The following is a 14,199-nucleotide window of genomic DNA, read 5'->3' on the forward strand; positions in this document are numbered from 1 at the left end:
TTAAATCTGTCCTTTATCATTCATGTTTTAAATATGTAATGTGTGTTGTTGTTGTAACCTGTACTGTGCCAGCTACTACTACTTGCCAATAAAGAAAAGTTTTTTAAAAAAAAGAAAAAGGGAGGGAAAAGGCAGAAATTAGAAAAGCACACAACACAATACTTTAGAAGCACTCAGCAAGGCACCCCCTTTCCTGCTTTGGGTTTCTTGCACCCTCACTTTACTGTCTTTCGCTTTGTGCCCCTTGCGCGCTTTGCTTTTTTATTGCTTTCTTTTTCTTTCACCTACCGCTTTACTTTCTGCTTTCAAGCTGCCGCTCTCGCTCCAGCCATTATCACGGGCCTGGCTTCCTCTCATTCACCTAGCGAGACTCACCCAGACAGTGCAGCGCCAGCAAGCAGCTCCTTGGGGTACGGGGCCTGAGTTCAATATCTCAACATCTGCCCCTCATGCACCCATGGGCCCAACACATGTCACATGGGACCGGGCACTGGCCTGGACACGGCCAATAAGCAGCACTTTGCCTTCCTCCGGCTTCACAGAGACAGCTCCTTTGCCACACTGCGACCCCTCTGGTACACTGGGCCAGCATCTCAGCATCCCGTTCTCCTCCGTTTCTCCCAGGTCTCTTGTGATGCTGCCTTCTCGTTCCAAACAGCAATCCCAGTTTGCATATACTCTTTGGCAGACCCACACCTTTTATACTAGTGTAAAGAGTCAAGTGGAGTCCGGTGTGAGTAGTGTGAGTAGTCAGAATAAAGTGCTTGGCCTTGCCTGGCTATTAGTAGGACAATTCAAAGGTGTTATATGGTAGGCCTCACTTTGTATTCCTATGTTTTTTCTATGGGTAAACCTCATTGCTCCCGCCTCTTCTTCGTCCCAGGACTTATTGGAAATGGGGAGGGGGAGAAGGGGTGTGTTTGGAAATACCCCATTAAGGCTGAGGGAGAGTGGGTTGGTATATAATTGGGAAAGGGGGAATACCATGTCTAGCCCTTGGGCATTCTCCTCCCAATCCCCAGTGACCCTCCACTCAGGTGATCCTCCCTCACTTGCCCACCCCCAGGGTCGGTATCGAAAAGCAATGGCACTTCCCTGGCCACCCGAATGGAAGATCTAGATCCAGTAGGTGAGAGAATACTGTCAGGTTTCTCACAGTCCCCAACGCTTTAGGGAGACCTGAACTGATGGGGAAAACAGGAGATCTATCTAATGGGCAGAATCACAGCAGAAATAATGAACCTGTTCCCTATCTCCCTGGGTAGCTCTATTGCTGCTCGGCCCTTCCAGTTAAGACCTTGGTATCGGCCTTACAACGACTACATAACAGGATATCCTGATTTATATGGGGGGGAGGGACCCAAATAGCAAGGGCAGTTATGATGGGAAATGCACGCATGGGCGTGCCTAATTTGGCCAAATATAACCTTGCAGCGCAAATCTTGCGCATTGCGAAATTCAAGAACGTTGACCCTCCAATCCGAAAATGTGTTTACAAGGACTAAAGCGTCCCTGTATGCTTTACCATACATGACATATACGGCCCGAAAGTACTGGAGTGCATCTTTATCCACCAAAATCACATTGCAGTACTGGGAAAGGGGACTGAGAACTAAAGAAATCTCTGTAGGGCTGAGCCATTTCACCAGCCCCATACTCAATAATCCAGGCTTTACTCCGGGGCTTAGATCAACATCTCACTTCTGAGATATGTCATAGACACCAGGGGGTCTACTACATATCTCAAACGGTTCAGAGAAACATGGTGTATAACCTTTCTCGACTGCAAAGAGAAATGTTCAATCACAGAAAGGTAAAGGTTCAGATATGCTCGAATTAGGCACTGGATTGTCCACCCTTAGATTAAGCAAGCAGCATTGCGGACTCCTGGTGCCCTAGAGCTTATTATTGGGGACCGTCCCGCTAAGGGTTGTAGCTCAAGACTATATAAGATTCTGAGAACGGAAATGCAGGTGATTAGGCTGAGGTACTTGAATACTTGTGAATTTGAGACGAGTCAGTCACTTGAGGCCCACACTTCGCTAGATATATGGGCCTGAAATGATTCCTCCTCCAGATGTGTCACCAATAGGGAGTGTATGTTTAAACTGACTTGTAGATGGTACTAACCCTCCCCACCCCCCATTTCATTACATAGAATCAAAAATGTCATTGATCCTCGCTGTTAGCGTAAATGTGGCCTTCAGGGTTCCAATTTTCACATGTGGTCCAATTATGCAAACTTATTGGGAGAAAATCTTTAACGACCATCGCAGACATAACAGAGGTTCAACTGCCCATGGATCCGATGGCCCTTTTATTGGGGGATCCTTGAGAGGAAGTATATAAGAAATCAGGAGGGTTGCCAAATTGCTCACCCATCTATTAGTAGCAGCGAGAATCACCATTGTTAGATTTTGGAAAGCAGAAAAGGGCCCATTGGTTCACTATGGTGGGCTAAAGTGTGGGACATAATGGTGGCAGAAAATAAAATACAGCTTCCATAGACAACCAGCTCCACAGGTTCTCTGAGATCTGGTCGCCAGTGTTCGATTTAAATTATAAATAGAACCAGGCAGAGAGAGACTGGAAGCCACAGCGCTTATACAGGTAATAGTCAGATACAGACAATCTGAGGCAAAATATTGTTGAGTAATCGATAATAATACTGCCGTGGGTGATTGGATCTGAGCGTGGTACCCCTGCTCAGGGACTCCAACAATCAAAGACTAAACAATTGATAGAATCACACTGCACATGTACTTCAAGGAATTTTTTATATGAGTAGAATTGGTGTATTGGTTTCAGGCTGAAACCAATCCACCAATTCCACTCATATAAAAAATTCCTTGGAGTACATGCGCAGTGTGATTCTATCAATTGTTTAGTCTTAGATTTAAATTATCCAGCACTGACACACAAGCCGGGGGCCAAAACATTTTTCTTACGGCTCGGAGTGTTATGGCGGCGACAGAAGGAGTGGGAGGACTTCATAGAGGTAGCAGGGGTTAGGGGAGACAATGGGAGGATCCTGTTTGATGTCGAGTAAGTGTATTCTTTTCTACTGCCTAATGTGATGATTACTATTTTTGCAACTGAACTTGATTATGTAAAGCGGATTAAAAAAAGAAAAAGACAACAGGGTTGGGAAGAAGAGGCGTTAAAGAGGGCAGAAAGAATAGAGGAGTCATAATCGGAATGAGACTTACACCAGCGACGCTCGGCGTGTCGGGTAATATGCCGCCTTGAGCAAAGCTGGGGCATGAACCATGGTTGAGGGGGTTTACAAGTGAGAGAATGAAAGGGAGGGTACAGATATTAAATAGTAGAGGATAGAGTCTCAGAAAGAGGTAAATGCTTTGCCAGCGCATCTGCAAAGAACAAAAAAAAAAAATAGACTCTGGAATACTGCCATCATTCACCAGGTCTTCCTTATAATATTAATTCTTATATCTAAAAAATCTACCAGTAGAACACTCATCATAAATCGCAGTTTAATTTATTAATATTGACAAAAACTTCACCGAAGGCATAGCAAAAAGGCTACTCTCCTTTACTGTTCCTGCAGACCAGTCCGGTTTTATTCATGGAAGGTCAGCCCCCCACAAGGTACAAGTTGTTTGTTCTACTGCACAAGATCAATCCAGACCTTGGTCATAATGCTAGATGCAGAGAAGACCTTTGATTCTGTTTAGTGACCTTTTTACAAAGTACTATGTGGGTCTGCTGTGGGTGAAAATGTCCTCTCCCTAGTTAAGTTGTTATACCCACAGCCTGCGGCAAGGATCTGTGCCAATGGGTGGACCTCAAACTATTTCCAAATGGGAATGGCACATGGTCGTCCCTGGTCTCCCATTCTCTTTGCCATATTTGTGGAGCCTTTTATGGTGCAGCTGTGCAACATGCATGATGGAAAGGGTCCTTTTCTTTATTTACACAGTTAAAAAAGCATCTGTAACAAGCCCCAAACGTGGATGACATAATGCTCTTTGTCAGGGATTACGTATACCTAGCTTCTCTAATGGGTGAGGTGAGTTCATTCGGTGAATTCACAGGGATGTGGATTAACCAAAGTAAATCTGAAATATTTCCCTTGACTCAGAGGAGGTTTGTTTGAGATCCCTGGGTTAGGAACCAGACACAATTTAAAAGCTGTGAGTGGTGAATGGTAGAGATTAAGCAGGGAATAAACCTAAACATAAGAGTGGATTTTGCAAAATTAGAAAATCATATGGAAAATATGGTGAAACTACTGTCAATCTGCAGAATTGCTCCTATTAAAATTACTCATTCTTACATCTGTTCTCAAACATTCTGGTGCTCCTAACCAAAGATTTCTTGGCAAGAGTATTCAATATTCTTATTAAACTAATCCTGGCAGGAAAGCAGGCTAAGGTGGATTGCAATATCCTCAACTCTCCCTTATGAGGAGGTTTGTCCATGCCTGACCTACATCAGTACTAGTTAAAGGATCACATTCCCTACCCTACTGAAACACTTAAGCACTGGATACACGACATGGCTTGCTTGAAAGAGCGATCAGCAGTCCTCCCTCCCTTCCACTGTTCTTAATGGGATTCAGGACACACGGGACCTCTAAACCCTTGGCGTGGGCAACTCTGGCCTACGGGGCCCGTAGGTCTCCCTCGTCCCATTCTTAGACGTTCCTTGTTTTTCCATCTCATTTATACCGGGTTACATTCAAGTCACGAAGAGAGCAGGTATCACTCTTTTTAGCAATCTTAAAATGCTCGCTGCTTTATCTTGCTTGATACATTTAAACATCTGGGAGCCACCTAAACTGTAAATGTGTTTGTATACTACAGACCGCTTTTTGGTCCCCGTTATGTGGCTTCCTTGTCCAACCTCTAACCTGCCCCCAATTGAGTATGCCAATGGAGCACTGAAGAAGGGTAGCCTGCTTTCCAGTTTACGCGTCACCATTATTAGTAGCAGCACCAAGAAATCCCAGTGGGACTCCAGAGGAAAATGAGAAGCTGATCTTAGCAATTCTTTTGAGGTAGGCTATGTTTATATTTGCAAGAAAACCAAAAGTGTACTCTTGAATTACAGATGCAAGCTGATAAACCTCCATTTAATCACAAGACCTACCACACTACAAATACCCAGCATAGATGTTTTCCAGACATGCCCACTACCTAAAACAGATGCTTCCATTTGGATGTAGATTTCTTTTTTTTATTTGGCTTGGGAATGTCCCCACTTCAAGAGATTATGAGGGTAGGGGTTTTCAATGACGACTGACACTGCAGGGGAAAGTATATGCATGTACTTACTGTCTGGCCTTTTGGGGTACAAGACAATCCACAAACAATATAGATGATTTCTGAGGTTGTTAGTGGTACTGGACAGAATTTGTGTGTCCATGGCCTGGATTGAAGGTTTGCTGTTAATCCACAGAGAAATGGATTCTGGACACTGTCTACTGTCGGGATCAAGAAGACTAATATGGTGAGATGGTGGTGCCTACATCTAGACCCAAGGACATCTGGTCAAATTACAAATATCTGGCAGGATCTGAGGCAAATGAATTGGCAATTCAACAGAGGGGATGGAAGGTGTCAGTGGGGGGTGTTCATATTAGTGTACAATGTCTTAACATGAAGTAAGGTGGGGGTGCTACGCCGATGTGCAAGGACACGTTTAGCATCTGTGATCCTTTACTGCTCTGATGAATTGCCACTATAATAAACAAACCATGAATAGATTGTGCAATGAGAGATCTATTTCATAGAACAAATTTGAAAAGAGAGTCACAATTTCATGGCTAAAGATTTCTGTACTTCAATTTTAGATTTCACATGTTGAAATAATCTCTGCCATAGTTTAATCCAGGAGGGTGACGGCCAGAGACAGTAAATTACTTGCCACTTGAGAAAGAAATATAGCTTTAGAGATTAGCAACCACAGTAATAAACAGACAAACATTTTTTCACTTACAGGATAACCGTTTAGAGGCTGAAAATACAGGCCTTTGTCAGTAATGCAAACATGCCCCGGATTGGACACCAAAGGGGTCACCATCTCTGCGCTGCACTCCATTTGTGATACTTCATTAATATTGTGAAACCTAGGAAAAACAATTACCAGATATATCAACAAAGACCGGCAAAATTAAGTTATTTGTTTGAAGATAACAAAAGGCAGAATCTGTGTCTTTGAAAGCATATAAATATAGTTCACTCACCTCAAACAAATCACTAAACGTTTTTTGACCAGTGCCAGGATTGCCATAGTAGTTAAAAGGAAAACATGAGACCACCAGGGTTGTGGATAAAGATGTCTGCATGAGTGTGGAGCTCCGCGCTCGGCCAGACTACAAAGCAACAATAATACCTCTGTGAGCGCGTCAAGGTGAAAGGAAAGGAGGCAGACAGCAGTGGGTACGCGACCCCTACTTTGGTGTGACCCCCGGTGGGCTAGGGGAGACCTGTGGACCCAGGCCCGCATAACGATGGCAAGCTGGCCTGGGGCTCCGGCGCCATTTCCAGAGCGCAGTGTGCAGCAGTGGAGAAGCCCGCTGCAACGGAGCCCACAGAAACTGAAGAGTGGGAGAGCCCCACCAGCCACCACAAGTAAGGCGCACCCCCACTTCCACTAAAGCCCACCCAAGCGCAGAAGCAATGGCAGGGAAGCGGCAGCACAGTTTTTTGGATTGGGAGATGGCAGGCATGTTCCCCTCCCCCCACCGATACGCTGCAGCTCTAAATAAGTGGGGAGAGGACGAGACCCGCTTGCGCAACACCGCAGAGTACTCCGCCCCCTCCCGCTGCAGATATATTATTGCGGGGCGAGCCAGCACCGTTACAGATCCCGTGAGGCGGCATAGCAGGAACCCCTCCCTCAGCACGAAATCCTAGCCACCAAAAGAAACGGGAGGAGGAAGAGGCCCGCTCACGCCACGCTGAGGCCTCCTCCACCCTGCACAAAAGTTCACGTGAGGAAGCACTGGCACTGTTATAATGAGGTTGAGACAAATTAGACCCAGTGAGGTGGAAGACGCCCCTCGACTCGGATCCGGCAAAGGATAAGACAAGAGGATCCCGGGCCCCCCCCCCCCCCCCAAGAAGACGGGAGGGATCCTCCTTCCCCATAAGTGTCACAAGGGACATCTGGTTGTACTGCAGTGATGCAGGCGTTAAGGGTGACAGGACCATCATTCAGCCCCTGGCACCACAGACTGTGGCCGAAGACACCTCTCAGAAGAGGAGGAAAAAGAGGGAGGGGCCATGGACAACACCGCTGCAGTGATACCAGGAGGAACGCAAAAGACTGAAAACAAAATGGCAGGAGAGGCTGGAATGAACAGGGGGGCAATGGGGGACATACAACAGGACATACACGCTGTACTATCTGAACTGCAAGGATTTAGGGCGGACGTCCAGGGCTCACTGGGCACGAGTGAGCGCGCCCCCCTGTCCAGCAACAAATACATCACGACAAAATTCAAATCTTACAAAATAATGCTTTAAGAGCTGCTCTAAGCCTCCCGAAGAAAGCCCACATCTCAGAGACTAGAAGATCTGTCAATTGGCTGTCAACGAAAGACAAAATCTTTCTTAAATCTGTCTCTCTGACCCACAAATGCCTCCACCAAGCTGCCCCTCAATACTTGATAACGAGATTCACTAGACCGGTATCCTGCCATCCTTCCAGAACAGTCAACTCTAACCTCCTTCTAGTGCCAAGATTCAAACGCATCATGTCTGGAGGGAACAGCTTTCCTGTTAAAGCAGCACAATTTTGGAAGTCCCTACCACCATCCCTCAGGGAAGACCTTCCATACTCCCAATTCAGATCCAACACCATCTCTTGGCTCAAGGAACAGGACACTTAACGTTCTTCCTACTGCGCTATACTATAAATACTGTAAATTGTGTATATCAATTGATTCTCCATGCCAAGACACACTATATATCCTGTAAATATTGTATATCTTTTGTAATTATAATCTGTCGTAGTGGTCCAAATTTTTTTTTTGTGCGTCTAGCAATGTAACCCGAGCTGGATTCCATCTATTTTGCTCCCTGTAACCGAAGCTTTAAAATCCTCGTGTTGCCTCTGCGCCCTGCTACCTTTGGGTTAGGTGTACACTACAAATAATAAACAAACAAACGTAGGTGGAGGACCGAGTGGAGGCCCTGGAATACTCTCACCGCGCCGTAGACATAGGCGATGTAGAGGTAGAGATATGACTGAAGGAACTCTAGCGTCGGGACCGAGAGGTGAGATCCAAAGTTGACGATATCAAAAACAGAGAGAGGAGGAATAATCTACATATTTGGGGCTCCCGGGCTGGGAGACAGAAACCCCACAGGAACTTGAGAAGTCCCTACTGCGTCTAGTGAGGGACCTGCTGGGGGCCTCCCCAGAGAGAGACATTACATTTGACAGGGTCCATAGGGGTGCAGGGCTCAGTGATGGGCTGCGCTCGGTGGTGGCTAAGTGCCACTACTACACCGATAAGGAGAAAATCCCTCAGAAAGCAAGGGTGCTTGACACAATCATGTGAGAAGGAGCGCAGATCAGGATTTTCAAGACCTATCCGCCTACACCCTGGATCCACAACGCAAATGTAGGCTCCTAACGAAATGGCTTCAAGACAAGGGAGTGAGGTACCGTTAGTGCTTCCCCTTCACCCTCATGTTCGAACTCAAGGGTGAAAATTACATACTGCATCAAGGCGAGGACGCGGACAACCTGCTAAAAGAACTACAGAGTGAGGAGGAGCAACTGGAAAAAGAATGAGCAACAGCTGAGGGAGCGCTTCAAAAGTGCATTCACTCAGCCTAGAGGGACCAAAAGAGATGGCAGCTCTAGGCGATCAAGGAAACCAAGGGTTCTGCACTCGCCGCCCCTGAAGTGATGAGTTTTTGAAAACAAATTGTTGGAGATAGAGGGGCGATTGAGATAATGCCCCACCGGACATGGGTTCGCTCAGTGGGGAAAAGACGGCCTGGCCGACCGTTAATCTCCACACAGCCTGGTGACCTGGCAAACAATGGGCATCTGTGACGCACGAAAGGACAATGACCCGGGGCAAAGGCAAATTTCTCATACAGGGATATGGTTGATTTGAAGGTCGCGACCCTCAACCTCAAGGGGCTGAACTCACCAAATAAGAGGTCCCTGACCTACAATATGTACCGGTCCCTCGAGCTATCAGTCCTGTTCTTGCAGGAAACACATTTTAAACAAGGGATGGAATGTCCTCTGCGAAAAGGGACAGTGGGACAAATGTTCTGGGCTTCCAACAGGGATTCTAAGAAGGAAGATGAAGGAATTGTTCTGGCAAGATCCTTTTGCATGAAGGGGCCCCAAATTAAGAGGGGCTTTGGAGGCAGATTCCTGGCAGTCAGGGCCAAGTGGATGGCACCAAAAGTAGGCCATATTCACTTTCTTAGGAGGGTCTTTGCCACACTGGAGGAATGGGGTGAGGGACATGTTCTAGTTGGGGTCGATTTCAATCTGGTGAAGGACCCCGGATTGGAGGTCAGCGCGAGGGGGAGTATTGAAGCACGTGGCAAAGGAGAATAGGGAATTCACTGCCCTCCTCGAGGACCACTTCCGGGCGGACCTGTGGAGGGATTATCACGCCCAGGTGGGAGGATATACCCCCACCCACTCTACCTACTAAGTATAGCCCCACTATTAATCCCCAGAGAATAAGCAGGGGACATGACATCCCCACATAGTGGAAAAAGTCACATGGTCAAACCATGAAATGGAGATGGCGTCCTGCCAGTTTGAAGCAAAAAGAAGGGTTAGCCCGGGGTGGCGCTGCAATGATGTTCTCCTTCGGTAACCGGTTTTCAGGGTGTACCTGGGGAATGAAATTCAATCCTTCTTTGAGGTCAATGAGACAGGGAAGGCCCACCCCAACAAATTGTGGGAAGCCGCAAAGGCCACAATACAGGGACTGTTAATAGTGGAGGGGGCCCAGAGAAAACGGGAGAGGGGGCTTATTGAGAGTAAGCTATGGGATAAAATCCAGGGACTCAGGGCACAGCTCAGTGGAGGAGGGGGTGGACAGGACTGATTTGCTCCATCTCATCCGAGACAAGGCCCTACAAGCCACGCTCATGGGGGAGGTCTTGAAGCAATTGAGATTATTTAAACAACAGTATTATGAGAGGGGACATCGGGTGGGACCTCTGCTGGCAAACAGGGTCAGGGGGAGAAGAGGGGACAGAAGAGTGGAACAGAAGGGTGGAGAGGATCCGAGACAAAGGGGGGAGGTATGGTCGGCCCACAAGGTGGGATGCCCGGGTGTTTTGCGGAGTATTATGAGGAGCCATGGAGCCATACAGGAGGGCACCAGAGCCAGAGAACCAGGCGATCAAGACATACCTGGATAGCTTGGCAATCCCAAAGCTTACCCCTGGGGAATTAGCAGCCCTAGAGGCCAAAGTCACAGGTAAAGAGGTAGATATGATACGATATATGATATGATATGGTATGGTATTTATAACGCACCTATACACAAGTGTTTCAAGGCGCGACGAGGCAGGGGGGGAAAAACAAAGGGAGACATACAACGATCCTACTAGGCCAGGTGTCATTCAGATCGCGCAAGTGCAAGGGAGGAGGGGAAAGGGAGAAGTGCAAGGGGAAAGGGAGAGGGGAAAGTGCAGTACAGGGTAATAGCATACAGGAAAGTAACAAGGGCCAGCTAGTGGCAGTGCGAGTAAGTGCAGATAAGTGCTGGGAAGGAGGGGCCGTAGGGATACAGACAGTCCCGTAGTGCAGGGGGTGCCAGGGAGGCAGTGCAGGGGAGAGTGGCTGGGCCAAGGACCGAGAAGGTGAGTGGCCCAGTTGCAGATTCAGTGCAGTTTAGTAACTTTAGCAGGGGAGAGGGGGAGAGAAAACGGAGGAGAAGAGGAAGGTTTTGAGGTGCTTCCGGAACCGGAGATGGTTCTCCTCAAGTTTCAGGGGGGCAGGAAGGCTGTTCCAGAGGGAGGCCCCTGCAGCGGAGAGAGAACTGCCACCAACTCGTTGTTTGGAAAAGCAGCTGACCTTGAGGGAGTTGGAGGTGGATGAGCGAAGAGCTCGAGAAGGAAGATATTTAGGAAGAGGGAGTTGAAGGTATTTTGGCCCAAGGCCCCAGAAGGACTTGTGGACAATGCAGAGGGTTTTGAACTTGATCCTCGCAGCCACTGGGAGCCAGTGTAGTGATTTCAGTCCTGGAGAGATACGGTCTATGGGCTTGAGGCCAAGGACAAGTCTCGCAGTTCTGTTCTGGATGAGTTGCAAAGGGCGGAGAGTAGAGGCAGGAAGATTTAGAATAGAGGCTGTTACAGTAGTCCAGCTTCGAGAGAACAAGGGCTCTATAGACAGTGAGCTTCTGGGGGAAGGAGAGGAAGGGAAGGATACTGAGGTGTAGCTGGTAGTGTGACTTCTTAGAGACGTCAGATATGTGAGGAGAGAAGGAGAGTGTGGAATCGAAGATGACCCCAAGGTTTTTTGCCTTGCAGGTAGGAGCAGGAAGAGGGCCAGGAGAGGCCGGCCAGAGAGCTGCAGGGAAGGAGGGAGTGGGTGTGCCGATGAGTAGGATCTCCGTCTTACTGGCATTAAGGCAGAGGTCATTGGTGGCACACCAGTCCTGGATAGCAGAAAGACAGTCAGAGATGAGGGAAGGAGAAGAGGAGGCCGGAGGTAGCCTGAAAATGAGCTGGGTATCATCCGCATAGCACTGAAAGTAGGGGCAGAGAGCGGCGATGCGGTGGGCGAGAAGTGCCAGATACTGGTTGAAAAGCCAGGGGGAGAGGTTAGAACCCTGGGGGACACCACAGGTAGAGAAAAAGATGTCAGAAAGGAAAGACCCCAGTTGGACCTGGGAGGGTCGATTAGAGAGGAAAGAGGTCAGCCACGCCAGAGCCTGACCAGTGATTCCCAGGTTATCATGGAGACGGTTGAGCAGGATGGTATGGTTGACAGTATCAAAGGCAGAAGAGAGATCAAGCAAAATGAGAACACAAGGAATGTGTTCTAGATAGAGGCCGCCGTAGGTAGACTGAAGGCAGGTAAAGCCCCGACGGAGGATGGGTACACCACAGATTTATTTAAACAATTCCAGGAGTTGCTGGCAGCTACACTGGCAAGGGTTTTTTTAATGCCTCTTGCGAAAAAGGCAGGGTTGCTCCACCATCTTGGAAGCCAGAATAGTGGTCATACCTAAGCCAGGTAAGGACCCTATATGCACTGTCAGGCGTACAGACCCATCTCACTTTTATATGTAAATGCCAAGATTTTCCCGAGGGTTCTAGCCACCAGACTTGTGAGGGTTCTCCCCGGATTGGTCCATCCGGACCAGACAGGCTTTGTTAAGAATAGGAAGGGGGGGGGACAATCTACGCAAGACCTTACATGTGCTATACTCACCCATGGTTAAAGAAAACGGGAGCTCTGATGTTGTCCTTGGATGCCGAGAAGACTTTCGACCGCATAAGCTGGTCGTTTATGAAAGGGGTGTTGGCATTGGTTGGGATGGGTGAGAAATGGGAGAGTTGGATAGCGGCCCTGTACTCCAGCCCCAGGGCAAGAGTGGTGGTGACAGGGAAGAGTCGCGTCCGTTGTGGCTGGGAAGGGGAACCAGACAGGGGTGTCCCCTTTTGCCGCTCTTGTACGCGCTAGTCATGGAACCATGAGCAATAGATGTCTGGGCTGATGATCGAATTTGTGGTGTTCGGGTGGGGATGGAATAATATAAGCTATGCCTATTCGCGGATGATGACATCCTATACATATCCCACCCCCAGGCCCTGTTGGAAAAGCTCGAGGTGTATGGGCGAATGTCAAGTTTCAAGGTGAACCTTTGTAAATCCGTTGCATACCCAATAGGGCCGGGAAAACCCAGATTGGGGAATACATGAAAGAACTTGGGCTTCTGGTGCAGGGGGATAGGTTCCGTTACTTAGGGGTGGAGATCCCAGAAGACCTTGGCGACCTATTTGACAGGAACGTCCCCCTGTTATGGGAGAAAATAAAGGGGAATCTTGAGCGGTGGGCTAGGCTTAACCTGTCCTGGATGGCAAGACTCAACTGTATCAAAATGGTCATCCTTCCAAATTTTGGTTTCTATTCCAGATGCTCCCAGTGGTAGTCTCTGCGCCCTTCCTAGATATGGTGATACGTAGAGTTATGAAATTCTTATGGGCGGGTAAGAGGCCCAGGATAGCACATGGGACCCTCATTCTAACAAAGGAGGAGAGGGGCGGGGAGAGATCTCCAATACCTGGGGACATACTATAGGGCAACCCAGCTGTGGGTGTTAGTCGACCACATGGAGTCGCAATCAGAGAAGCAATGGGTTGCAATGGACAACTCAATCCTTGCACCAGATACCCTGGGCAAATGGCTGTGGGTCCAGCAAAGGGAGATACCAGCTCCGTCATCCTATGTTGGAAGTATTGTGGTCAATCTGGAGGGAGGGATGCGACAAGGTGGATCACGACCTGGCCCTCCCCTCTGTTGTATCTGGGCCCCCCTGTTTAGGAATCTCATATCGGACCCACAGCAATTTCAGGAATGGTAGGAGGCAGGGCTTACTAGGGAGGAACTGTTACATATTGGCCAGCTCTCCCCTTTCCACTATCTGCAATTGAAGGGAGTGCTTATGGCTCCCATTGGGGGCACAACTTGAGACAGGATCTCACCACTTTCAAATCTCTGCCGTTACAAGGGGGGGCAGGGGAGAGACACGAAGGGCCGCATAGCAAGCATCTTCAAAGTGTTTCTGAAAGCGGAGTCCCCACAGGTGCCAAAAGCCAGGGAGAGATGGGCCGAGGACCTGCAGAATGACATATCGGACGAACTATGGGCCACCATGTGTAGAAGGGTTTCCCAACCCATGGTCTCCCTCCAGTTCAGAATGCAGGATCCTGCACCGTTGGCATCTCCCCCCTATCCGGATGGCTAAAATGTACCCAGGAGCAGACTCGAAGTGCTGGAAGTGTTGGGTCCCCAGCGCAGACTATCACATGTGGTGGGATTGTGCCCATATGCAGACTTAGTGGAGGGAGGTTCTTTCCTGGATTATAGGGGTTGACGGGATCACACGCAGTTTATCCCCATGGGGGCTCCTGTTCGGGTTATGGGAGGAGGATAAGTAAGAGAAACAGTGTGGCACAGTTCTGGAAGCGGAGTAAAGCCCCTATGGAAAGGGAATGGCTAGGGAAG

At 48.3% G+C, this 14,199-nt stretch overlaps 1 protein-coding gene across 2 annotated transcripts in view; it reads right to left on the minus strand.

Moving 5' to 3' along the window:
* The window catches only part of NSMAF (neutral sphingomyelinase activation associated factor), a 2,198,666-nt gene that overhangs the window by 1,332,082 nt on the left and 852,385 nt on the right, over window positions 1-14,199 (minus strand). For both annotated transcript variants that reach the window (XM_069621092.1, XM_069621093.1), the window contains exon 10: window positions 5,962-6,091. In XM_069621092.1, the coding sequence (XP_069477193.1) occupies window positions 5,962-6,091 (130 nt within the window). The remainder of the gene's footprint in view (window positions 1-5,961; window positions 6,092-14,199) is intronic.

The sequence above is a fragment of the Ambystoma mexicanum genome, chromosome 5q (assembly GCF_040938575.1).
Source record: "Ambystoma mexicanum isolate Mex_15411 chromosome 5q, UKY_AmexF1_1, whole genome shotgun sequence".
Classification (NCBI taxonomy): domain Eukaryota; kingdom Metazoa; phylum Chordata; class Amphibia; order Caudata; family Ambystomatidae; genus Ambystoma; species Ambystoma mexicanum.